The 27,489-nt window shown below is 45.5% G+C and overlaps 1 protein-coding gene and 1 long non-coding RNA gene across 9 annotated transcripts in view; one reads left to right on the top strand and one right to left on the bottom strand.

The window, feature by feature from the left end:
• The window catches only part of LOC107181088, a 30,803-nt gene extending 9,011 nt beyond the window's left edge, over positions 1-21,792 (bottom strand). For both annotated transcript variants that reach the window (XR_006218001.1, XR_006218000.1), the window contains exon 1: positions 21,713-21,792. This is a non-coding gene — a long non-coding RNA (uncharacterized LOC107181088). The remainder of the gene's footprint in view (positions 1-21,712) is intronic.
• QKI (QKI, KH domain containing RNA binding) overlaps positions 21,584-27,489 on the top strand; it is a 151,508-nt gene continuing 145,602 nt past the window's right edge. For 4 of the 7 annotated variants that reach the window (XM_042987499.1, XM_042987496.1, XM_042987497.1 and 1 more), the window contains exon 1: positions 21,609-21,803. In XM_042987499.1, the coding sequence (XP_042843433.1) occupies positions 21,662-21,803 (142 nt within the window). In that variant the 5' untranslated portion in view covers positions 21,609-21,661. Of the gene's footprint in view, positions 21,804-27,489 lie in introns of all 7 variants that reach the window. The other 3 variants (XM_042987503.1, XM_042987501.1, XM_042987500.1) reach the window with 2 other exon arrangements.

The raw sequence follows: 27,489 nt of genomic DNA on the forward strand, positions 1-27,489 counted from the left end.
CCCCCATTTACAAACCAGCTTTTTTTTTTTTTTTTTTTTCCCAGATGAGTCAGTACATGTACACACTGTCAGAGGACAGGGGAAGACAGGTCAGGGTAGTTTTGAATTTGGCATGTAGCCAATAAACTTTTCACTTCCATTTGGATTTCGGCTCCTCTGGGACACATGTGTCTCCGGGCAGGGCAGTAACAGTTTTCAGTTGGAAAAATATCACGATGTGTACCAGCAGCCTCTCCCCAGCCTTCCCTGAAAACAGCTGGGGGCTGGTCTGCCTGTGCCTCTCATGTTTGAGAACTGTGTGCAAACATTCTGAAATAGGCAGCATTTTTAAACTTTGCAGTGAGTTGGGTGAAGGTTTCAAGGATCAAATATTTGAAAATGTTTGAGAAACAAAAATGATGCCATGAGATAAACCCTTGAGAAAAATGATACTGAATGTAAAACTGTCATTTCTAATATTTCAGTTCTGAGGCAAGACTTCATATAGATACTCTCATTTGTTCCTTGCTGTGCGTTAATACAGATTCAGATCAGTTCGGGTTCGAGATAAGATGATGTTCTGCAATGCTTTTGTTTGCATGAAACCCTATGGTAATGAGGTCGCACTAGAAAAAGCAGACTTTAGACAAAAGAGGAGGTCTACAAGTTTTTGAGAGTGTAAACAAATGCTAAGTGTCACCTACATTTTGGGTGAGTTTGGTTGTATTTCAAAAAGCCAATGAGAAATTATAAACTGTTTTCAGAAATGTACATACATCTATATTTGTTCAAATTAATTAAAACTTTCCAGTTTTGTCTACATCTCTCAAAACGTGACCACTTCCTGACATGCTCTATTTTAATGTCAGGAGAGACACTGTCTTAAGAGTATGGGCATAGTTTTTCCATCTGTCCTTGGACCCAAGTACTTCTGTGACCCTGGAGTAGGTTTCCCTGAAGTTCCTACAAGGGACGCTCAACCAATAAGACACCAAGAAATTTGCTGACCACGGACAAACTTTTTTTCTTAACAAATTTTGTTGCTAATTTCTTATTAGATAATTAACTCATGCCTATTATAGAAAATAGAGCTAAGAAAAAAATAATAAAATAAAATACTAAGTAATAAAATGCAATTTCTTTCTTCTAAATCCTCATTAGAAATAATAATATTGATGGGGCACCTGGGTGGCTCAGTCGGTTAAGCGTCCAACTCTGGGTTTTGGCTCAGGTCGTGATCTCATGGTTTGTGAGCTCGAGCCCCGCACCGGGCTCACGCTGACAGTGCGGACCCTGCTTGGGATTCTCTCGCTGCCCCTTCCCCCTGCCTCTCTCTCAAAAATAAATAAATAAAAATAAATAAGGTGAATCCAGTACGATAATTTCGGTGAGAGCTTAACAACTGATGGCAGAATATATTCATGTTTTTTAAAGGCTTTTAATTTTAAGTAATAGGAATCTTAAGAAGTATACTGATGAGGAATGTATTTTTAGTAAAGGGAAATTTTCTTGCAGACCTTCAACTTCATGCAGATCACGGCCTTCTGTGGCCTTTAAACGGCCAGCCCTCCTGTTTTCCACTGCATGTGGGAGATGCCAGACTAGGCCTGGTGATGAGTGTGGGTGGCCCCTTTCCAGGAGGTGGGCTCAGGGTGACAGGTGCCTCCTGCAGCTTTAGGTATGGGAGAGAAGCTGGCCTTCTTTACCGAATATTCACACTGATTTTCCAAGTTTTATACAAAATGTCCTTCTGAAATACCTTGCAAACAATGCATTCTGCTCCCCCCCCCACCCCACCCCCACCACAAGGGGTGGGTGGATAGGGAATGGGAACAATTTTGCAAACGTTTCACTAAATTTTTCCTTAAAACCTAGATACAGCTTTCTTTAAACTTAGATATAGCCAAGTGCCTATTCACTCAGACAAGTAAGTAATAAATGACTAAGAAATAATGCTGAGTTAATACAATTCCCTGTCAGTGTATCAGATGAAAGACTGTTAAACTTTTCTGTGTGAACATTTTGTCTTCGTTTTTATTGATGAAACTGATTTAATGACACTCCTGTTTAAGCTAAGAATATGTAATGTTTAGATTATATAATAGTTACATAAATAGACTACAGTTAATTATTATCTGAACTTCAAATAACTATTAATCAAGTAACCAGCATTTGTTTGTTTGTTTGTTTGTTTTTGGTGGGAAGTAGGAGAATATGTTCTGTATTTCATTCCAGTGTGAAAGAAACAAATAAATACTAACAATCAGCAACTAATTTTCAGTTCGTCACAAAGACATGTAGGGAAGCCTTCTGTGTGTTAAAAGGGAAGCTGGAGATTTATTTTCTACTTTCCTTCCTTCAGGTAGAGCAGCAGTTTGGGCTGTGTGGGGTCAGAGGTAGGATTTCTTAACCTTTTTTGTACCCTATCAAGATAGGTGATGAGAGCCAGGCTCAGTATGGCTTGAATGGAGCAAGAATTTTCGAAAATAACAAACACAACCTCACCCTTTCGTATACTCTGACCTGCAAATGAAAACAAATACCAGTTGAGTGGCAATATTTTTTTTTAAAAAAAAGAAGAAAAAAGTACCCCTTTAAACCTAATATCCTGATGCACACGTATTAAAGATAATTACAGAGCCACGGAGCCCTTCTGGAGCAGGGCCTTGACTGTTCTGGCCTTCTGTGTTCACAGAACAGAACGGAAGGGGGAGGCCAGGAGGATGATTAAAGGGCTGGAAAGATGACTTTCTGGCAGTGTGATATTAAGGCCATTAATATGTCTGCATTTCAGTTCCAGTGTGCTAATGTATTATTTTACCTATTAAAATATCATAAAGATTACCCATAATTAAAGATGATTTAGAGCCTAAGTCATAACTAGATCTAACTTCATGCAAACACATTTAGAGTGAATTCACTTTAAAGTGGAATTTAGCTAGCTTAATGAAAACAGGATCTACAAGGCACTGAAAAGACAAAGACAGACACTATATATGGGCAGGACAATAAAAACCCTGACAACCCTTTTAGGGATTCATACCCAAATAATCTGTCTTGAAGGGACATGCTGAAGCACTGCCTAAAAGAAAATGTTGCTTAGGTGTTTGTTTTCGAGTAAACGATGTATTTCCAATACAGAAAGTCTGTCGTTAATTTTCTTCATCACGGGGGAGAGCCCGGCGGTCAGTTCTCCTTTTTCAATCAATCAGCATGTTTTCCTTCACATTTGTACCGACTTGAAACAACAGTTACATTTGCAACTTCCAGAAAACAAAGATGAAACTTCGTTCCTGCTTTTGTGTTGAGCTGTACAATTTATTCCTCTCCTGGCAACAGATTTTAAATCTCTCTTCCTCCCCCTCTCTCTTTTCTCTCCTTTTCATGGGAACTGTTTGGTGAGTGCCGACAAAGCGCTGTGTGTGTGTGTGTGTGTGTGTGTGTGTGTGTGTGTGTGTTTTCCCCCTTTGCCTGGTTTCTGTGTCGGGGTGCACAGGCACGCATTCATTAACGTAATTCCTCAACATCCAACGAGAGCGCATCATAGACCCAGGAGAAAAAGCCTCATAAATATTTAGATGTTCCTTCTACCTTCCAAACCGGAGTGAAAAGCTTATTTAAGTGAGGAGTTGGTCTCGGTTAATCTGCATGTGAATCAAGACGGGGGGACAAAGGGATGAAAAGGAGATGGAAACTCGAATACAAACCCTATGGTCTCCAGGGGGTCATTCATCTTGCCCTTGTCAATACCAGCGCGGGGCTTGGCTTCGCTCTGCGCATGAGCAAACAGAGCCGGTTTCCAAAGACAGCTGGCGGAGGATGTGTGTGCTTTGTTCTGTCTTGTCGTTTTTTAAGGAATGAAATTGCTTTGCGCTTTATATTTGACTGACTTCTTCATTCTTCCACGTTGCTGCTATCCGTATGAGCGATGCGTCTATATTTAGTGGTGTGCGCAAATATACAAGACGGGAAGTATGAGCAGGATTTTTTTTTTTTTTTCCTTTTCACGGTGACAAAATATACCGAAAACTTACCATTTTAATCGTTTTAAAGTGTATAATTCAGTGGCATTTACTACAGCATAATGTTGGGTAACTGTCGCCACTATCTATTTCTAGAACCTTTTCATCATCCCAAACATAAGTTCTGTACACATTAAATAGTAACTCCTGACCCGCCCCTCCCCCCAGCCTGAACAGGATTATTTTTAACTCCATACCCAAAACTCTCCGTGCAGTTAGAACTCCTGGCGCTTGATTTTGGATTTTGGGGGCGTTGAGGGGGTGCAGGGCGAGGGGGAGTGCAGGAAGATAAAGAAGCTAAAGGTAAAGTGGGAAAAGTCTTTTCTCCCAAGTGTGGTTTCACTGAGCTAATGAACTCAGAGCTTGGAAATGAATATGGGGACAGAGACTTGGATGTCAAGTAGCCGGTCTGGTTTTCACCAGAGCGAAAGAAAATGATAGTGACAAGTTTAGCAGCTTTTGAAAAGTCTCCATTATTATACGAAACTGGTTTAAGTAAGAATTTCAAAATAAAATGCAAAGATAAAAGCCTATAATGCTTGATATTATTTGAGACAAAACAAATGGATTGTGCATGTTTTAGAACTATTCCACCAAATATTGGGGGATATATTGTACTTGACCAAAAGACTTGACGTGAAGGCTGGGAGTATAACCTACACAACTAACCAGTACAATTAATTTACATTGTTACTTCTCATTTTACAAATCTCTGAAGTTTGTAGCTATATTGCTTTCAATGAAAAACACCGAAGCATTATTGGTCAAATGCCATCACAAGGCAACAGGTATCAGAGGAAATTTGCAACCCCGACCTCCAAGTGCACTTATTTTAAGAGAACTCTAGAAACAATTCAGGGCAATTAAAGAAAAATGGGGGAAGTCCTACTGAGTTGGTTTTAATGGGGCCTTGTTTTCCGAGCACATATAGCCAGGCTCCTGCTCTAAGGATGAGTATTATCAGTTGAGACCACATGTGAGTGACTAATACTCTTCTTCCCTTAGTGGAAGTCATGCCTGTTATTGTCACTGATTATTTAAGGAATTTAAATATTCTGTGTACTGTGAAGACAGCAGCTTTCAGGGGCAGGTACTGGGGGAGGGGAGGGGAGGGGAGGGGAGAGTGTGTGTGTGGAGCCAGGGCCCTCGGGGATCTTGGGAGAAGAGGCAAAGCTGGCAAATTGGGAACTTGCAGTTCCAAATAATGGGGAAACTAGTTCTAATTAGCTTAACCAAAGAGGAGGTTCACCGACCAAGGTAATGGGGAAATATGACTCAGACATTAATGCAGGAGCTCAAATGATGTCAGGAGGAGATGTTCTTCCAGGTTGGCTCTGTTCTCCTCCACACCGGCTTTCTTTGGCAAGCTCTCTCTGTGTGGCGATTACCACCATGGCTACTGTGTCCCTAAAATATTCTCATCCGCTGCAGCCAGCAGTCCCGCCAGAAAAAGAGAGGTCACTCTTTTCCCCAAGTTTCAGTAGGAGTGGTAGCAATGATTGATTCGCCTGCCTTGGGTCAAGTGGCTACGTAAGGGCACGGCGTCCTGTGGGCGCTGCCCGCTCATGGTGGCAGAGATGTTAAGGCACACACCACAGTCACGCTCGGTTTCCCACAAAACAACAGAGGCTCTTTATGGAAAGGAGGGGGAGTAAGGGGAAACAGGCTGGGCAGACAACAGCTCTGACCATTCACTGCAAAAGTGACCCTTCGCTGAGTTCAGGTTTTAGGGGTTGTATCGGTGAGGGTTAGCGGGGCTACTGGCCAAATGCGTATTAGTTTAAATACAATGAAAGTGTGTTTCTTCTTTGGGTAACCAGAACTGGACAGGTGAAGAGGTTTGCAAAATGGCCTTTCTCCAGGCAGTCCCTTGGGGACTCATATCTTCCGGACCCAAGTCTCCACTGGTCCCAATGGGACAGACCACGCTGGGGCACACTGGGAGTTTTCTCTGGGCCAGGCTGAGAAGAGCCACCTATCACCTTGGCTCCTATTGTGTTAACTAGAACTCAGTCACATGGCCACACTTAAGTCAAAGAGAGGTGGATGTGTAGATTAGCTATGTGCCCAGAGAGAAGGAAATCGTATTGGCGAACTGCTGTCAACGTTCGCCTCCTCAGTGACCACGACTCTGCAAATGGGCTGGAAACCAGAGGCACGTGCAGCAGACGAGGGTAATGGCCACTGAGTTCTCACTATGTGCTGGGGGCCTTGCCAGGGCTTTGCACATACCAACTCACAAAAGCCTCTCATCAACCTGGGGTCTGGGACAAACATCCTCATGGGAAGTGAAGAAACAGAGGCACAGAGAGGGTAGTTAACTTGCCCAAGGTGGTAAAATTAGAAATTGTCGGAGCCAGGACTTGATACAAAACAGGTTGAACACACAGGGTTCTGGGGGAGACTAGGTGAGATGATGTCTGTAAAGGCCCAGGCCAGGCCGGGGAAACACTCGGGAAGCAATCCGTGGAAGTTGTATTATTAATGTGGTCCTCAGGTTAAGCATAGCCATCTCAGAGGAAGGTTCATTTGGAGGCCAGGCTTGAGGCTGAGGGATGATGGGTGTCCATAGAGGCAGGTTCCAGAAAGCTCTTTCCTCCTGAGTCTATGGGACTACTGGGGAGCCTGGATCTGTTCATTAAATCAGAGCAATTACTGAACTAGCCAAGTTCGTGCCGGGACAGGACTAGGCATCACCACGGCCTGCATGCAGGTACACAGTACCTTCCCCAGGTGGGACCACCTTTCCGCCATGATCTGTATAACCGTCTGTTCTTGTCCTCACGTGGAGTTGCTTGCTCCCTGCTCGAGGACATCAAGCACATTAAAAGACAACCTATTGCTTGTAATTTAGGGCTTACTCGTTCCCTTTGCCACCCCGCACATTTCTTGAAGGCAGAGACAATTACTGTGAGCCCTCACACTAAGGCATGCCATAGAGCAAGCCATCTAAAAGTGCTAACTGGGGCTCCTGGGTGGCTCGGTCGGTGAAGCGTCCGACTTCGGCTCAGGTCATGATCTCACGGTCCGTGGGTTAGAGCCCCGCGTCGGGCTCTGTGCTGACAGCTCGGAGCCTGGAGCCTGCTTCAGATCCTGTGTCTCCCTCTCTCTGTGACCCTCCCCCGTTCATGCTCTGTCTCTCTCTGTCTCAAAAATAAATAAACGTTAAAAAAAAAAATTAAAAAAATAAAATAAAATAAAAGTGCTAACTGGATGTTGATAGTAATTCCAGCAGCCGATACATATTGAACCATCACGACATTCCAAGTGGATGTCCAGCCCTGGTGATGGTTGCCCCGTTTCATCCTCTCAGTAATACTACAAACCAATGGTGGGGTTTTATTAGCCCCCCATTTTTCGGCTGAGAAAACTGAGAATTGCTGAGATCAAGGCGTCTGCCCCAGACAGAGCCTTCCATCGTTGTATCACCTCGCCAGGCCAGTTGTAATTCCATGACAGAGACCCCCGTCCTGCTCCACCCAGAGGCATGGAGGCGTCCAGATGAAGCAGGGAAGCAGCCGCGAGGACTGAGAATGGCTCAGTGGGGAAGTCTGGGGTGTGGGGCGAGAGGCCGTGAGGATAGGTTCCCCAAGACCTCAACCAGGAGGTGCTCCATCAGGGACCGCGGTGGCAAACCACAGGTCGGAGCAAGTAGCCTCAAGCCCAGGACAGAAGCCTTAGAGGGGAAGAAGGGGCTCCTTCGTCACAGGGTCAGAGATCAGGGTGTAGATCACCCAAGAGCTAGGGCAGCGCACACCCCGGTAACAGAGAAGGTGCCACCAGGGAACCTCCAACTACAGAAAAGATTAATAAGAATGTTCAGAAACATTCCAAAGGGTTGACCCAGGTCTCCACCGACATGTAAATGAGGCCGGGCTTTGGGAACCCCTGCTGGACTCTTCTGAGATTCTTTAGCAACCTTGTCATTTTCCCAGTGCTTGTAACTTTTTTTAAACTCTGACCTTTCTATAACTAAAACTCCTCTGTCCTTCCTGTTAATTCGTGTTTGTTTTGGGGGCAGCAGGGATGAGGAGAGGTTGAGGCAGCGGTGTCCTCCCTGCAGGGGAAGGCGGAAGCCTGTGGGAGGAGCTGGAAAGGAGGAGACACCGGGCCTCCTCCATTCCAAGGGCTGGTGAGGGAGAAGGAAGCCAGGTGCAGCCCAGGGGCTGGGGAAGGGCGGCTGGCCTGGGACGCAGGCAGATGGAGGAGACTGATCTAGTTCTTTGGTATTTCTAGAACTTAGCTCTCAGACCCAGGAAGGATCTGTGTCACACAGAATTTCAGGTACCTGTTAGGGGGAAGCCAGTGGGCACACACTTTTCTTTTTATTACAAGTGCAGCAGCTTCAGTTAGGAAGGAAAGACCACAGGCTTTTGCAAACTCGCTTCCTAAGAATTTGTTGATCAGAGGCACTGTACCGCTGAAATCATTGGACACTCACCATTGCAAGTTTCTGGTTGAAACTGCTAGGCCATGGAAGCTTCTGGGTGCTGTACAGATGGGGGCCTCAGTAAACAAACGGTGGGGTTTAATTAGCCCGAAGATCTTCTCTCCAGATCTGGGGCTGCCTTGTGATTCTTAAAGGGGGAAGATAGTGAATGACAGCAGTTTTTAGTTTTGTAAAGTCAACCATTAATTGAATTCAATTCCTACAGCATAAATGATGGGTCCCAGAGCCCTTTTATTTTTTCTTGTCTGAAATGCTTCTTAATATTTTCCTGTGGCTCACATTTATATAGAAACCAGGACCTTTTCTTCAACAATGCAGATCTTGTAAACAAATTCAAACATGGCACAGAATCTTATAGGCCTCCTGAGCCACCTGGACCCCATGAACCAACGTGAACTGTAGGATCCATAGGAGGCCTAAAGCCACGAACACCCTGTGGGGCTGAGAGTCAGAGGAGCTAAACGCTGAGCTAGCCGGCAAGGAGTGTCTAGAACCTGGAAAATAAAACTGCCTGGTGGGAATGTTTTCCTTGTGTTTTCTTCCTCATGCAATTCACCTTTATTTCCTTTACTACAATGGTATCATTAGTGAGTGCTGTACCCAGTGGAGACTACTGAATATAGTGCCAAATGGGGGTAAACGACAATGATAAAACTTTTTTTTTTTTTAATGTTTCTTTATCCTTGAGAGAGAGAGAGAGACAGAGTGTGAGCGGGGGAGGGGCAGAGAGAGAGGGAGACACAGAATCCGAAGCAGGTTCCAAGCTCTGAGCTGTCAGCACAGAGCCCGACGCAGGGCTCGAACTCACGGACCATGAGATCGTGACCTGAGCCGAAGTCAAACGCTCAACCGACTGAGCCACCCAGGTGCCCAGAAATGATAACTCTTACGTTAAGTACTTTTAAAAAGCCATATTGAGATGCCAGCAAGTTTCCCCACCCAGGAAGCTCACTGATAGACGTTAAGAACAAGGTCACAGGATGTGCATATCGTGTTGCTAATAGGAATGTATTGTGTTATAAATAAAAACTCGATCACATCACATCAGCAAGTTCCAAGATTAAGGCAAATCATGGTGCTACCGAGACTGTGTGGAGAGGCTGCTGGGCTGGTAGGAAGTGACCCCCTGACCAAGATGACAGAGAAAATGGGAGAGAGCTGAGAGGCTGAGAGGTGAGCCTGACTTTGAGGCTGGATGGGGGAGGGGAAACCCTAGGAGGGAGGCCCAAGCCTTGAGCTCAGGTGTGTGTCACCAGCAAAGTGAGCTGTCACCTCAGTACTATGACCAAGATTCCGCCTTGGGAAAATCTGGTGTAAAAATCAGTGATTTAAGTTTTTTGCTGTGGGCGATGTACCACTACCCTCACTTAGCGCCTGGTTACATCTACACGTCACAGTAAGCCCGTCTTGTAAAAAATGGATAATCAGAGAGGCGAATTCTTATCAAGCCCTTGTCAGGGATTCGATTACAGTTCGGGCTGAATCGCATCCCCGGGGAATCCAGTGATAACGCTTCGCCCTTTCGGTAACAGGTGAGGCAAATGGAAGTTTTGTTTAACATCAGTATTACCATGAGGTGTGTGATTCACCGTGAAGCTGGACTCATAAAAGCATTTACTTGAAATTCCTTTTTCTTCTCAGCTACCTTGGTTTTCTTGTGTGTCCCGGCTTTTGTCTTGAAATGATCCTCTGAAGGCTGCTCTGGTAACCCGAAAACTATGGACAGAAAGTTGGGGCTCTCCAGGTGAAGTCCTCAGAGGCTGTGTGTGCGGCCGGGTGTGCGACAGACACAGAGGCAACGGGACCCACGGTTTCAGAGCGCCAGTCTGGCGGGAGCCGAGGCTTCTGGGGGTTCACCTGGAGAGAGCCGGTTCACTTCAGGGAAGGCCCGCGGCGCCCAGAGCTGTCTCTGGTCTTCTAGTTGCTTCATACGTGACCTGATGAAACTGACTTGCAGAAGCCACTTGCGAGCGTATGGACATTTGTCTCCTCCCACCCCACTCTCGGACTTTAAGTTCCTCAAAGCATGAGCTATTTTTTCCCATGGCATCTGATGAAAAAAAGGGGGGGGGTGCTCATTGCTTTGCTTACCGGATGTCTGCTGACAGAAATAAAGCATGGTTTTGCTGAGCGGGCAGGTGGAGCGGACACCCCTATTTATCCACCTGCCTGTTGAACGTGGCTGGGATTGGCGAAGGCCCTTGCACGGGCATCATGGACCTCGCATCTGAAACCTGGGGTCGGCCGGCAACTGTCAGTGACAGAACTTGGTGAGGGGACCCCGGTGTCCTGGGAGCTCGTGCCAGTCTGGGAGGGCAGACTGTCCACCCTGGTCCCGGACCTTCCGGAAGACATGCTCTTCCTGGGTCTCCTAACTGCCTGCTCAGCTGTTGATGGGCCAGTTAAGGGAAGGAGGCGGCCTCCTTTCCCACATTCGCCTCACTGCTGTGGGGCTGTTTCTGCTGTCGGGCAGCTGAAAACTGGGTCTTGAAGAGCTTGGAGGCCGTGGGCCAGCTTCACACCAACTGTTTCTGCTGCTGACAACACAGCCAGCCTGGGATCAAGGCTCCTTTTCATCAGGTTCTTTGTCCCTTTTACTTCCTGGTGTCAGCAGCCCTGGGAACAGGAAATGGTTCGCGCAATAGGAAGCGACAGGAAATTGATGACTAAGTACTTTTGAGTTTTGTGGATACAGTTTCAACGTAAACAGAGATATTTACACACTTTCCAGAAACACATGTGCATTGATCTCTAGGAGCTTTACTGAGGCCTCACTCTTTTCAGGTGTTATTATTATTATTATTTATCTTAAAGTTTATTTATTTTGAGAGAGAGAAAGGCAGCGTGAGTGGGGGAAGGGGAGGGGGGAGAGAGAATCCCAGGCAGGCTCCGTGCTCAGTGACCGAGCCACCCAGGCACCCCTCTTCTCGGGTTTTTAAATGAGAACTGTTTACCTAAAGCTTATTGTGTGCTATCGGGGTTTTGCTGGGGACTTCATGTTCGTTTATTCACATAATCCTGACAACATCCTTAGGTGGCATCACCCCATTTTCCAGGTGAGCAGACAGGGGGTAAGCGGCATCACCCAACTTCTGGTAAGTGGCAGGGCCGAGATGCGAACCCAGGAATTCTGTGGCTGCTGCTCCAGACCCCGTGCCGGGCTGCTTCCTCCCGGGGCCAGCAAAGCCTTCAGGGGGAATGTTTTAGGACTTTGTTTCATTGCTCGGGGTTTAAAGGCAATTCGTGTCCATCATCTGTGAGAAAAGCATTTCTCTGGCTTGGCAGGTAGTTTTGTAGTGGGGCTAAGGGGCCACGATTCCGTATTTTCACGGTGCAGGATGAAGTACCCATTCCTGCCAGGACCCCAAGGAGGCGCCCTGCCCGGACGGAGTGACAGGGTCTGGTTGGGCCCCTCAATTAAGTGAAAGCTGCCTTCCAGACATGAGGCACCTGCCCGGCTGAAACGCTGGAACCTGGTCAGCTGAGGGACTGGAGAAAGTCAGGTCTGCTCTGGGGGCCCTAGAGGTCAAGGAAGCCGGTGCTGAGAAGGGCCTGCCACCCCTTACCGCCAGTGGCCAGTGACCGGTGGCCAGGCCGCCCGAATGGAAGCCGGGACCCGAGAGGGAGCAGGATTATTGCTGGCAGGTCAGCTGATGGGACCACTTACAGGGCTGTCTTTGAACTCTGAACACAAGTCTTTTTCTCTTTCCTCATTTCATGATCTAACAGTTTTGTGTGTTTGATTCCCTCCTCCCATCCGTTCTGCTCCCTTAACGGCTTCACCTGGACAGGGGACATGCTGCTGGCCCAGGAAACCCGGCCCGCCCGTCTCCGCGTCAGCGGCCACTTTCCCACTACTTAATTCCAGGCTCGCGCTCTAAATACAGGGTGCCCGTTTTAGAACTGCTAAACAGAACGTGTTACTCATTTCACTATGCTACATTTCATTTCCATCTGAAAAACCATGCTCCCCACCAGTGGGTATGGAAGAAAACGGGGCCGTCAATGCCAGCGAATCCAGTTGGGGGCCCTTGAAGATCTACAAAATGTAACTGTGACACATTTTTACAGAGGGGCTTGGACTGAATAATTAGGAAATAGTAAATGCTGGCATCATCAGTATTACTTGTAGAGTTCAGCAAAGGAATGTGAATGGCTATCTAGGACAGAGGAGAGAGCAGAACAGAGGTACCTCTTTGGTGTGAAATTATAAAAAGTTTGCCATACAGAGAAGGATTAATCATGTTTCGGCTCTGGCAACGACCTGTTTATTACAACATTATTTGGTGGAAAATAGTAAAGCCGAAAACTCTGGTATTTCATTGTAACTGGGTAAACGTGACTTTCATAAATTTTCTTTCTGAACTTGGGTATATGCCCAAAGAGCCTATACATACATTTTAGACAAAATAACCAATATATATATTTTAGACAAAAAATAACCAATTTCGTTGCAATCAGTAAAAACTAGGAAAACTCGATTTAATGGACATGAGGCTATGAAAGAAGTAATTTTCTAAATATGCAAATCAGCTGACAGAAATGGAAGTATTATTTAAAATGTTTTTAACCATTGGTGGGGCAGGAGCGCAAGTGACCTGAGTGGCCATCAGCCCAGTGTGGGGAGAGGGGCAGGGCACCAGGCTCTACTCTTTAGCTGGGGCCAGAGTGGTGCCCGGCTGGGGTGGGGTGGGGGCGGGGGGGACTCTGCAGGAAGGGCTGGGCAGTGTGCCTAAGAGAAGCAACTATGCCCTGAGAGGTGTGGAAATGGTTCCAAACTAAAAATTGATAAAGTTTACTAGTATGGACTGGTTGAGTATCAGTGCTGTAATTGCTTTTAATCTTTTATTTCAATAAAGGGATTCTGATAAAATATCATCACTATACAAACTTTTATATTAAAACAAGAAGTACTTGTTTACTGACCTATTAAGAATTCAGGGGACTATGGACGTTCTGGTCCCTGTCGCCCCAAACGGAACGTTTCTTGTGGGGTGAGACATATCTCACACTCCAAAAGGCTTTTCAGGAATCATCAAGTCACTGCAAAAACTGTGCACACAGTAACAGACACTGAGGCCCCTCCTTCTCCTTCTGTTTTCCCTGTGTCACTAAAGACAGACAAGGATTTTTCAGATGCTACTATTTACTCAGGTAAGTATTCTGGGCCGTGAGCAGCTTTACACAGCTGCTTGCCCTCCTGACAGCTCAAGTAGGTCTATGTTTTCCTTTCTTTTTTTTCCTTTTATTCATTCAAAGAAGTAACTATTGAAAATAGACTACTCGTTGTCTCTCTCTGTCCCAAAAATAAATAAATGTTGAAAAAAAAAAAAATTTAAAAAAAAAAAAAAAAGGGGCGCCTGGGTGGCGCAGTCGGTTGGGCGTCCGACTTCAGCCAGGTCACGATCTCGCACTCTGTGGGTTCGAGCCCCGCGTCAGGCTCTGGGCTGATGGCTCAGAGCCTGGAGCCTGTTTCCGATTCTGTGTCTCCCTCTCTCTCTGCCCCTCCCCCGTTCATGCTCTGTCTCTCTCTGTCCCAAAAATAAATAAATGTTGAAAAAAAAAAAAAAATTTTTAAAAAGAAAATAGACTACTCGTAAAGCGTCTAAAGAACAGAAAGAGGAACAGGCCTGGAATCTACCCTCCAGGAATGGTTATGCTCCCTTAGGGGTAAGTTCCTCCACTAGGAGCTCTGGATGTGGTTTTGTAGTGCTCTACTTTTTCAGTTGTAGTATGTTAAAAAAGAAAGAAAGGAAGAAAGGAAGGAAGGAAGGAAGGAAGGAAGAAAGAAAAAGAAACACTATTTGGTTTTAGTCTTTTGTAAATTATAAAAATGTAAGAATTCCAGTCAAATGTATTATACTGTCTAAGGAAACCAATATCCAAAAATATGACTTTTAAGAAGGAGTACAAAAATGACACCTAAGAATTTTAAATAGATTTCTTATTGCTATTACATGACGACCCATCTGTGCACAGGGTATCCTAGGCACAGAAATTAAATTACAACAAAATCAATGTTCTGATATGGAAGAGAACATCTTACTCAGAATCACAAAATTATAGAGCTTTAAAGGCTTCCAAGATCGCTTAGTTCAAATGTTAGAGAGACTGAATTACTTACTCAGTGTTGCACAGCTCATTAGGATAGAACTAATAAGGCCTTTTTTATACCCAGCACAGCAATCTTTTCTCTACAGGACTTAGTGATATTTCAATGAGATGTAAGAGCTTAATGTTTGAAAAAATCCAACATCACTGCTGGTTAGAATACTGAGAAAAGAGCCACTCAAAGATGACAGTATTTTGGTCATTAAAAGACATAGCTCTTGGGGGACCCACTTTTAACTGATAAAGGGGCCAAAAGTGTGCCAGAAACCACTCAGGACTTTGAAGGTTTGGTTTGAATATTGCTCCCAGCATTTGCTAACTGTGTCACCAGAGTCACGTCATTTGGTTAACTTGAGCCTCAGCTGCTTCCCCTATAAAATGGGGGTAATAATTAACTCAGAGCTGCCATGTACTCAATGGGATACTAACTGAAGTGCCTAACAGTTTGTAGAAACTCTATAAAAGTCAGTCCTCTTTTTGTCTCCCTGGTCCACTAAAAACCCTGTTTAGAAAGAATGAATATACAGAAATCATGGGGAAAATGCAACATGTAGGCTGTAAGTTAAATTTTAGTAAAGGACAGTGGCATTTGATTAAATGTCTGGGACATGAGTAGGCACTTCCCTTGCTCATAAAATATTGACTCACGTTATTTGAAACTAACACATAAAGGGGCAGTTGGCTGGCTCAGTTGGGAGAACATGTGACTCTTGACCTTCAGGTCACAAGTTTGAGCCCCATGATGGGGGGGAGAGTTTACTCAAAAAAAAAAAAAAAAAATTAAATTAAGGGGGCATTTAAAAAACAAAAACGAAACAAACAAAAAAATCCTATCACATAGATTATGAATCAAACAGTATTTGTTTAATGTGTTAAAAAATCTCATTACAGAGTCATCCTGAATGAACCAGATCTTGAAGGAAAAAAACAAACAAACAAACAAACAAAAAAAACAAATCAGCAGTCCAAGGGAACACTATGGAAATTGTTTTGCAATCATAAACCCATGAATCAGTTTGAAGGTTGATCAAAACAAAATGCATTTTTAATTCACTCTCATATTCCTGTAATTAACAGATGGTTAGTTTTTAGTTAAAGTTTCTGCTTCAATGTGGAATGAACACGGAATTACATGGCACCAGCCTGCATCCTGGCTGAGAACTTTTTTCCCTCTAAAGTTTCATTTAGGGTCAAATGAGTAGAAACTCTACACCATCAGTTAACATTTAACTGCTGTGCAGTGGTTTCAGCTAAATGTTAGTATTACGTCTGCAACTATCATGTTAGTGGTTTTAAAAAGCGGCACAATTAACAGAACAGCTGTGAGGAGCAATGCCTTTAACTTTACAAATGGTGCCTTTGCACGAGGAGATACGTAAATATGCCTCACTGAAAGGAATCCACCTTACTGTTTTGATTCATTTCTTTGAATTAAAACAATTCCCAAGGCTCTTCTCCGGGAACACTTGAGCTTGACATTTGAGGCCAACCCAAATCTGGCATCTACTGTTCTTTTTGGAAACTCCTACCCTAAAAGCCTCACACTTCCCAAGTTTTCGTCGGTACCCCCAACCCTCCAATTTGAGATGAAACCCACCCGGAGGCCTGGAATGGTGGTGCTCATTTCCATTCCTATGGCATTTGGTCCTTAGCACTTGCTTTTGTTAGTTAACTTTTCATATGTTTGTGATATTAACTCCCAGCTTAGCCTCAGAGTTAACGACAGGTGTTTAGACAGAATAGGTACTCACATCTTTGTTGACTAAGATACACTTATTGGGGTGTCTGGGTGGCTCAGTTGAGCGTCCCACTCTTGATTTCTGTTCAGGTCATATCTTGGTTCCTGGAAGAGTGTGGAGCCTACTTGGGATCCTCTGTCTCCCTCTCTCTGGACCCCCGTGCCCCCTATTCATGCGCCTGTGAGCACAAACAAGCTCCCTCTATTAAAATGAATAAAACACTTAAAAAAAAGATATTCACCCTTAAAATGTGTCATTTTCAACCTTTTAAATGGTATCTGATAAGCCATGTCACAATTGAAAGGGATACTTGAGAAATCTACTAAGACAATAAACAAACATAATTAAGACAATAAACAAACGAAAGATTATAGGAAAGCCCCATTCCCTTGTAGGAAGATTTAAGGATTAAGATTTCAAAAAAAAAAAAAAAAGCATTTGGGACAAAAGACCATCAAATATTGGATTCTTAGGTCCTAAGAACATTTTAAGGAACTCCAAGGTGACGGAAAAAAAAAAAAGTTTGGAATACTCAAATTTTCTATTTTAAATGTCAAGAATAGCAATAAGCAAATAGAGCCAATCAAATTTTAGAATGCAGAAAATATATTTCCACTCGTGATTAATTACTGATGTTAGATGTGGAAACATTCTTAGTGTCAACATATTAGATGACATAGTTTTCCCACAGAGAAAAAGCTATTATAAAGATCTTCAAGAGGAAGCTTACCCACGTGTACACGGTTAACTTGTGAATATTGGGAAGATGGTATTTTTGTAATAATGTGATTAAAGAGTCCTTCCACAGTAACTTTTAGATTTTGAGGCTTCTTGAAGTCAAGTGATGTTTCCCAACAACTTTTGTATTCTTCATTGCACTTATTATGTTCGGTAATTAATGGGGTAATATACACCTAAAATGTCTGAGGCAGGAGTGTGAGGGAGAAAAGGAAGGGGTATAGTGGGTACCTGCACATAGCACAGTTGTCTCCGGAGACATCATCCTGCATGGACCCGATGCTGCCTTATGGGACCAACTCCTCACTACTCTTTTTTTTTTTTTTTTTTTTTAATTTTTTAACGTTTATTTATTTTTGAGAAAGAGAGACAGAGTGTGAATCGGGGAGGGGCAGAGAGAGAGGGAGACACAGAATCCGAAGCAGGCTCCAGGCTCTGAGCTATCAGCATAGAGCCTGATGTGGGGCTCGAACCCATGAAATGTGAGATCATGACCTGAGCCAGAGTCGGGCGCCTAACTGACTGCCAACTCCTTACTATTCTTAAGAATCAGCCATCTATCTCTCCTCCCATGTTTGGCTACCACACCTAAGATGTTTGCTGGAAAGACTGAAAGGACAATATAGGTAAAGGCTTTGCACAGTTTCTGGTGCTTGGCGACTACTTAATACTTTTGTGAATATTTATGTAAATATTTTTTTGAATATATTTTTAATGAGTGCCCATGTGTCCTGTGTGCTGTTTCAGGTGCTGGGAACTCCATATAGAACAAAGTAAAGCCCTTGCTCTCCTGGAGTTTACGGTGTAGGGGGAGGTGAGAGACAAATTTACCCATAGATAGAACATGTCGGGTAGAAATAAATGCTATGAGGGGCACCTGGGTGGCTCGGTTGGTTAAGCATCCAACTTTGGCTCAGGTCATGATCTCACGGTTCAAGTTCAAGTCTCACATCAGGATCTGTGCTGATACCTTGAGCTTGGAGCCTACTTCTGATTCTGTGTCTCCTCTCTCTGCCCCTCCCCTGATTACACTGTCTCTCTCTCAAAAACAAACATTAAAAAAAAAAATGCTATGAAGGTGGGGGGAACAGAATACAGAGGGTGTGTGTGTGTGTGTGTGTGTGTGTGTGTGTGTACATGCATGTGCTATCTTATACAGGGTGGTAAGGGGAACCTTCTCTGATAAGACCTGAAAAAGCATGGGAGGTACGGGCTTATAGGTGTGTGGGGAATGAAGGAGAGGAAACACCAAGTGCAAAATCCTGGAGTAGAAAGCATGCTTAGCTTCTTTAAGGATCATAAGGGATTCCAGGAGGAGAGCCCAGTTGCTAGGGGAAGAGAAGACACAAGGTCAGTGAGGCAGCAGGGGCCAGAGCATGTGGGGTCTTGAAGGCCTTTATAAGGTCTTTGGGTCTTTCCTCTGAGAGGGGAAACATAGAACTGTGAGCAGAGAAGTGATCTATGTATACTTGAAAGGGCAATATGTAGCAGCTATAATCAAATGCTATAACCACAATAGATGAAATATATGGGAAATAAATACTGATTATTGTTCTTTAACCCTGATCTGGGTCACCTAGGTTATAAGATCCAGGTGGGCCATAGGACATTGCGGTGTCTATCCGTCAAACATGGCGGAACGTGGTCAGAAGTTTCAACCTGACTTACTGGACAGGGTCAGTAAAAAGGTAAAGAACATAGGCTTTAGGATAAAATATGAATGGAATTGAATCCCAGTTCCAGGGATGAAGTCTTGGGAAAGTTACTTAACCTCCTTCTCCTTGGGCTTCCCCTTACATGCAACAGGGATGATAGCGTACCTAAAGTACAAGGTTGCCTTCAAGATTAAATGAGATATGTGAGATATACACATAAAGCATTTAGCGCAGGGCTTGGGAGTTTAATACACAAACTGATTAAGAAGGGGGATGAAATCTTTTACACTAGCAAATTAAATGAACAACTTAGTACCTTTTAAAATACCTATCATTTTGCTCCATACTGGAAAAGCATACATTACTTTTTAAAGAGGCAACCACTTTGGTTACTGTTTCCTGCATTTATAAAATCCATCTTTTAAATGATAATTGAGTAGGTGAATATTCTATGGCTCTATTAACAGCAGTGGAAGTTGGAGAATTTGAAATATTTTCGACTTAAACCTTTTTAACTTTGTCTGCAGGGCAATTCCATTTCCTCTACCAAAGGAGCTTAATTTTAGAAACAACATTCTTTAAATGAGGACAGAAGCTACTTGCTACTCAGAGTATTTGTTTGAAATTCAGCTAGTTTCAGTACAAGTCAAACCAAAAGTGTTCCTCAGAATCTGTATGAAGCAGGATTTTGCCACAAAATCCTATTTAAATTCTTTTCAGTTAAAACACAGCAGACAGGATTAACAGATTTCAGCCACCTGTAGCTCTCACCACGGTCAGTCTGATGTTAAATTTTGTCGACATTAATTGAACTTGTCATCATAGGCTTGCAGGAAAATGCAGATGCGGATTTTGAGACTGATAACATTCTATACAACAAAGATAACTACGCTGTTGCAGTTCAGAAAATTCTTTCCCAAACAAACCTAAATGTTGGAAATCCATCATACTGCATGGAAAAGCTTCCTGTCCACAGTATCATTGTTTTTACAAGGTGGCAGGTATGTTGACTTTCCCCTTTCAAATTAGGTACGTGATCTTTATTTCATTTATTGCGGCAGCATTTTATTACTGGATGCTGATGCCATCACGAAGTACAACATCGCCCACACGACGCACGGGCCCCCTCCTTTTTCGTACAGCGCGGTGCTCGTTCCTAACTGAAGCTGGCTCTCGGAATAACGGATGCTGCAGCAAGGCAGACCCTGTCCCCAGAGGCGTGCCCCTGGGACAGGTACTGCACTGGTAGCGGCGACGCCGTCGGGGCGACGAGGGGCGCCCATGCGGGACCCACCGCTCCTCGGGCTCCCTGCCGCTGCGTGGGTCTCGAAGCCGGAGACCGCGGGGACGCCGGGGAGGCGGGGGGGGGGGGTCGTCGTGTGGTGCCACCAACGACACGGCGGCAATGGCCCACCCGGAACACAACAGGGACCCGACACCAGGGAGCGAAGATTCCGCAGCTTCTCGCCCCCGCCCAGCCACTCGGGGTCCGACGGCCGGGCCAACCCTCCCCCTACCACCGCCCCCCGCGCGCACCCGCCCAGGCCCCGGCCCGCCCCACGCAGGCGCGCGGCAGGCCACGCCCCTCCCCCTTCGCTCGCGGGGCCCGGGCAGGGGCGGAGCGACCCTCGGAAGGGGCGTGGAGACCGGACTCGACGCGCGCACGCGCTCTCAGACCTTACGGCTACGTGTCGGGCCACGTGACGCCCACCCCGAAAGTCCCCCGTGAAGCAACAGGACGTTAAAAAAAATTCTCTCTTGGGCGGGGGGTGGGGGGGAAGGGATGAAAACGGACTAGAGATGGGGGGGGGAAAAAACCAAAAAAAAACTATAGTAACGGGAGGAGCGGATGGGGCCGTGCGGCGGCGAGCGCAGCAGCCCTGGCGCGTCCCGCTGGCGATCCCTCTCACCTAAACGCCACCGCCGGACCGCGCCCGCCAGACTAGCCGGCCCGGCGGCGAAGAGCGCGAAGCGGCGCGGCCCTCGCCCCCGCCCCAGTCGAAAGCACCGCCACCCGCCGCCCCCGCCGCCCTCCCCCGTCCGTCGGCCCCCCGCACCGGCCCCTCCCTCCGCTCTCGCCCGCCTCGGCGGCGACCCCGGCCCGGCGCCCAGGCCGGGCTCGCCGGGCACCGCCTCCGTCGCGCTGCCCGCCGCCGGCCCCTCGGGCCGCCCACCCCGCCGGAGGGAGACGGCGCGGCGACGGCGGCGGCGGCACCCGGGCCGGGGGCTGCGGGGGGCGGCGGCGGCGGCGGCGGCGGCGGCGGGAGGAGGAGCGCGCCGGCCGGGGCCCCGCTAACGGCCGCCCTGCGCGGCCCCGCCCGCCGCCCGCCCCCGGCCCTCCCCGCGCCGCCGCCCCTCCCCCCGCGCCGCCGCCGCCGCCGCTGGCAGCGCCGCCTGAACTGAGGCGAACTCCGCCGCCAAGTGAGTGAGGAGGAGGAGGAGGAGGCGAGGAGGAGGAGGAGGAAGAGGAGGAGCGGAGTCAGAGCGCGGCGGCAGCGGCAGAGGCGGCCGCGGCGGGGACCAGCCCAGAGAGACCCCGAGCCCGCGGCAGAAGCGGCGGCGGCGGCTGAGCGGGCGCGACCAGCCGAGCGAGCGGCGGCGGCGGCGGCGGCCCGGCTCCTCCTCGTCCGGCGCCGAGCGGCCCGCGCCCGCACTCGGCCCGCGGAGACCCGCCTCCCGCCCGCCGGCGGCCTCGTGAGGGACGCGCCGAGCCGGCGGCCGAGGAGCGGCGGCGGGCCGGGAGCGCGTCGGGCCGCGGGCGGAAAGTGCCTGCGGGGGCGGGGAGAGCGCGGCGAGCGCGCGGTCCGGCCGCCCCGGCGCCCGGCGCGGGAGCGGAGCGGAGCGGGACGCCGAGTCCCGAGCGGCCGGCGGCCGGGGCTCCCCGCCCCTCCCTCCTCTCCGGCGGCGGCGGCGGCGGCGGCGGCGGCGGCGGCGGCGGCGGGCGGAGTGAGCTGCGGAGCCTGGAATATGGTCGGGGAAATGGAAACGAAGGAGAAGCCGAAGCCCACCCCAGATTACCTGATGCAGCTGATGAACGACAAGAAGCTCATGAGCAGCCTGCCCAACTTCTGCGGGATCTTCAACCACCTCGAGCGGCTGCTGGACGAAGGTGAGTCTCCTCGGCGGCCCCTCGCGGCCCGCGCCCCCGGCGGCGGCCCCTCTTCTCGGGACCCGACGCCCCGCCGGCGTGTGGGGAGGGCGGGAAGGTCGCGGCCGGCGGGGACCGTGCGCCCGGGGACGGAGAGGCCCGGGCGGGGCGCACGGAGGCGGCGCCGAGGCCGGGCTCGCGGGGCGCGGCGGGCGGGCCGGGGCCGGGGCCGCGGGCGCGGGCGGGACCCGCCGGCGGGACGCACACTCTCCCCTCCAACGCCCCCCCCCCCCACCCCCGGATCCCGGACCCCGGACCCCGGACCCCGGACCCGAGAGCCCGGGCCTCGCGCCGCCGGCGCCCAAGTTGGTGGCGCTGGGGAAGGGCTGCGGGGCGAGCCCTCTCGCGCCCCCCGGCTTCCAGCCGCGCCGGCGAGCACCGCGACGGCCCGGAGCTTCGCGGGCCTGCCCGGGAGGAGCCCGGCCTCGCCCGCCCCGCGGGCGCCTGAAGGACACCGGCCGCGGGGCGCACCCAGAGGGGGCTCCTCCCGCGGAGGCCGGCGGTTCCCGAAGTGGAGGACTCAGCGGGGCTTTTGCTTTTTTGGAGTTTGTGCAGCTTGCAGATACTCGAGGGGAGTAGCGTGGGGCTCGATAATTTAGAGAAATTCCAAAGGAGACCGAAAGTACTGCTGATTTAGCCGAAGGCGAGGACAAAATGACAGCGGAAAGCACTTTTTGTCCTTTTGTTTGGGGAAGCGAGAACTGTTCGGGAGTTTAACTTCACTTCGGGCGGGGGGGGGGGTGTGAATACGAAATAACGCGAGGACAAATCTGAACGGAGTCCCGAGTAGCAGAGAACTTCGGCGGAGAGCTTTTCCCCGAGGACGCCGCTGCCTTACTTTGTAGGACAGGAAATCAAGACGTTTGAAAGGGCGAAAATAAAAACGAGTGAAAGTTTGCGAGCAAGCTTGGTTGGTGGAGAGCTGAGGGATGCGAAGAATGACCAGAAGATTAATTCTGGCCAACTCTGGAATCTCTTTAACAAGTTTTTGTAACAATGCCCTGGACTATTAAAAATTCTAGTAGCTGTGCATTGCTGTGAACGCCTGGAGGGAAAAAAAAAAAAAATGACCAGCAAGAAAGTCTGCTTCGAAAATCGAGTAGCCAGGAGGTTTTTGTTTTTGTTTTTGTTTTTTTTTGTTCTTAGAAGCATCACCGGAGGGCTGTTAAAGCTGAAAACTGTGTTTTGTAGAACTGAACAATGGATTTTGGATTTTTCACAAGAATTTTGAGGTCTTTGTTAAAGAAGTAGGGAAAAGGAATCTGAAGCTTAGAGAGTTGGAATGTCACTAAAGAACAAAAGACCGGAAATGTCTCCGTGATTAAAGATGGTTAAAGAAGGATCCCAGGAGATTTTGTTGTCTGGAAAGTCCAGAAACAACTTTAAAAGCCCGAAACTGTTAGGTTTTACTGCGTCCTCCGTTTTGTTCACATACGTTAAACGTAACGGCCGCAACCTTTATTGGAATAGGCTTTTAACACTGCTGAAACAGCAAGTCTGCTAATTTCACATTGCTCCAGAAAAAACTTGAGCTGTCCCTTTAAGGGGTTCTGTTTTTTTCTATTTGTGTTGGCATTTGAAAGATTGTGGAGGCAGAAAACTTTCTGGAATGTCAAAAAAAAAAAAAATTGCTGGAACTCTTAAAGTGAGTATTTCCAAATGTGAGCGCTAAGGGGCGCCAGTTATTTTTTTTAAAGGAGAAATGTTTGGAGCAAAATGTGTAACGTACTCAATAATCTATATTAAATTTAGTGGAAATTTAAATCACAGTAGATGGTTTTATGTGTAATTTGTGGCCACACTTACTGTATGTGTAATACATAACATATTTGCAAACAAAACACTTTCTTTAAAATTATGGGAACAACTTTCGTCACATTTCAAAAATAATACGCAGCCTTGCTTTGGTATGTTTTGGTAAAATTAGAGCTTGAGTGGTATTTGTAAAAGTTTCTGTCAGGGTTATTTTCGTAAGGACTGTTGTTTAGAAAGAATCCTTCATAGACGTTAAAATGAAAATATGTCCTCACAATATTTAGGGTTAAAGTTGCATTCTCTGAATTGAAATGTTCAGTTCAATCAAATGGCACTACACTGGATTATAAAAAAACAATTGCAAATACTTTCACTTTACGTGCATGCTATTTAAAAACAGCTCATTTAGGTTTCTCTGGTTCTGAAAGGCTTCTCTTTTGTGTTACTACGTTCCCCTAAAATCTCTAAAAGATAATTTGGACTCCTGTTAAAAAGTTTCTAACCCTTGCCTTCAATAATTTTTAATCTCCCAAATCTAGAATTCCAATTATGTCATCTCTAACAAAGGTTTGTTTGTTCATTTCTCTGTGGTTGGAAAGAGTAACCATTGCATTTTTAAGTCTTGGAGACTACTAGCTGAGGATGATAAATTGTAATTTTTTTTTTCTTTTAGTATGGTTTACTCCATCTCTTATCTTGGTCTATCTTGAGTTTTAGTTTTATCAACTCCCCAGCATAAAGATTGCTTCTGTGTGGTAGCTGGAATGTTTAAAATGGACAGCATAATGACTAGGAAGTTTGATTGTTTTTTTATCAGACCAGTACAAACATGCAGGAAAAGGGGCTATTCCTTAGTGTGGAATAAGCAGCTTCCTGTAATTGTTAGCCTTATTATAAACTTAATTTGGCTTAAAGAAAATTGCTTTTTGAAATGCATCATATTTTTTGGGCCAGGTGATTGAATTCTGAAAATTTGTCAACTTGCTTTACCCCTTTGTGGTCTGTCGTTGTCCAAAACAAATTAATCATGATTTCAGTTTATGGTTAGGAATTACATTTTGCTTTTCCATAAGATTGGCAGAACAAAAAAAAATTACGTAAAGCTTTAAGTTTCACGTTAGTAATTAAGGTACTGTACTTATAGTAGATGTATTTTCAGATAATTAAAAATTTCGAATGATTTTTTTTCATTTTGTTTCATTTAGGAATTCTATTTCAGAATGTATTTTAAAAGTACGCTTTAAAAATTTTTGCTTGTCAGTTTGAGAATTTTTATTTGGCTAGTCACAAATTTGGGATTTATATGTGCTAGGTTTTCTTAGTTGATTAACACTTGGCATGCTTTAGATTGAGCATTTTAGTTCCAGGTCAAGTTAACCTTTAGCCTATATTTTGACTGTGGACAATCTTTTTGGTTTTTGGATTTATTTTATGCGGGGTGGGGGTGGGGTGGGTTGTCAGACTTTGCTCCAAGTATCTTCACATGGTTGCTTTTTTTTTTTTTTTTTTTTTTTTTTTTTTTTAAAGTTGTGAATATGTTCTAGGTTAGACCACTCACATTAAGGATGTAATTTCAGTTACTGTTTCCAGTACTTAAGAATCTTTCGTTGAAGATAGAGATGATTGCACACAAAACCGAGGTCTTAAAGTCTTAGACTGCTCTCTGGAGAGAAGTTTCCAAACTGAATCCTGGGACCATCCTTGGGAAAGAGTGGTTGCTACAGCAAGTTATTTATTTAAAAAAACAAAACTTTCTTTGTCATGAAAATGAGACTCGAGGAACAAGGGTACTTGAATGCAAATTCTGTTTTTATAAAGTATTGCAATTTAGAATTAAGACGACAAATGAGATCAGTTAGACTTAAAAATCCCAGATGGGGAAAAGGGAGAACTAGGGATTTTAAAATCACATTTTGAGTTTGTATTTTTTAGGCACATGGAGGTTGAGGCTGCTGACAGGAAAATTCAAAATGTATGGTTTATAAGTAAAGCTAGCCTAAATCTTTCGTGAATATCTGGAAAATTAGTGTGTGGCTCAGAAGAAGTGAGCAAACATGTTAGATTACATTCTCCATTACTCATTTGAAAAATGCATTTTAATTTTCTTATGTTCTTTTGGAGGGATGATAATAGATTTTCTGACCTCAGTTTTCTCTTCCTCTCCCTTAAAAATGTGGGCAAAAAATGTTTTACATTAGAACTTGCTTTACTAGTTAACATTTTTCCATGTTAATGTTTGTCTCCATTTATTATGCATTTAGTATTGAAAGTATCGTATCATACCCTCGGTTTTCTTACACTTCAAAAATTTTTTTCCAAGGGAGAAATCTTGCTTGTCTACAAAAGCTTTGTTTCAAAAATTGTATGGCTTTTTGTTGGTATCGAGAGGATTCTTGCTATGTAAGTTTACTAAAATTTTAGGGTTTTTTTCCTGGAGCATTGTTGACAGTAATCAATATCTGAAACAAACAGATTTTACCTAAATTGAAGTAATCTGTTCTTTAGAAACAAAGATTTTGTAGTTGTATACTAGCCCTTTGAATTAATAGTGATAAGAAGGAAACTGATATTTATAATCAGTCGTTCTTTCCATTATTCTTTTTCCCCCTTACCCAGGAGGTGTCACCAACTCTATAAGGTAATGATGGAAATGATAATTTGTATAGTAGGTCATTTATTCAACATTCATTCTCTACTTTTGAAGCTTAACTCCCCTTTAGGCAGAATATGTATTCAAGATGCATGTACATACAATGAGGCAGAAGGTGATTCCTTTTTTTCTTAACTTTATCCAATTTACATGTTTTGCAGTAAAAGCTGTACTCCCAAGGATATAATGTAATTGAATTAATAGAAATAGGTCTCTTCGCTAATCACATTTGCTAGTGTGTTTGGTATGAGACCTTTTCTTAAATGGCTTTGAGGATATCGAGTGAAAACAAGTTAATTTGGTTTTTTTAACGGTTGATGCACCTTATATTTCTGTTGTTATCCCCTCACTTGTCACTGTCCTGAAGCTGATTGTAAAGTGCATCAGTTTTCCATAAGAAAAAAAAAAGGTTTTTGGTTTACTTTTTAAAGGGAAATCAATTCCTGTGACAAAGGACATAAAATGTAACACCCCGCCCCCCTCCCCACCACCCCAAACACACACACACACACACACACACACACACACACACACACACACACACACCTCTGCCTTTACTGGAGCATTATTCTCATGCTCTTTTTCTGAAGCCAGTGTTTAGATTTGTAAGGTTTTGTTTTATTGTTTTTTTAATTTTTTGGCTTTAAGAGAATTATACCAGTGTGATCATAGAGATAGCTTTTTATGATCTGACTGGAATATCTTTTAATTTCTTTGAGAAATTTATTACAGTTAATACAATTTGTTCAGTTTATGATGGTGCAGTTAAAAGTAAAATTTGTCTTCCTCTGTTGGAGATGGGAAAATGCTATGCCATTTTTAAGTTTAATTCATTTGATAACTTGAGTGACAGAGTCTACTGAGCAACTTTCTGTTGCTGTTGGTATGTCAACTGTTATGAAGATATCCAAGGATCTATTTTAGGCCAAGGGATCAGGATAGAGCCGGAACCTATGCCAAGAAGTCATAATTCTATTATGTACTAACTTTTAATTCTTAATTTTTATATTTTCCAACTTTTTATGATTGACAGGATTTCATTATTTTTTCTGATCCTTCTCCTTTTTTGACATCAAGATTATGTACTTTTTCCCTTCATGGGAACTTTTAGGGAACGCGTGTACCTCTTTGACAAGTTGGCGTTTCAGTTTTGGGGCCCAAAATAGCTAGGTTGTTGGATGTCCAAGTAAGATTTTTACAGCTTTTTTTCATTTAACAGAAAGCAAACATAACATTAAAGTT

Source organism: Panthera tigris, chromosome B2 (assembly GCF_018350195.1).
Source record: "Panthera tigris isolate Pti1 chromosome B2, P.tigris_Pti1_mat1.1, whole genome shotgun sequence".
Classification (NCBI taxonomy): domain Eukaryota; kingdom Metazoa; phylum Chordata; class Mammalia; order Carnivora; family Felidae; genus Panthera; species Panthera tigris.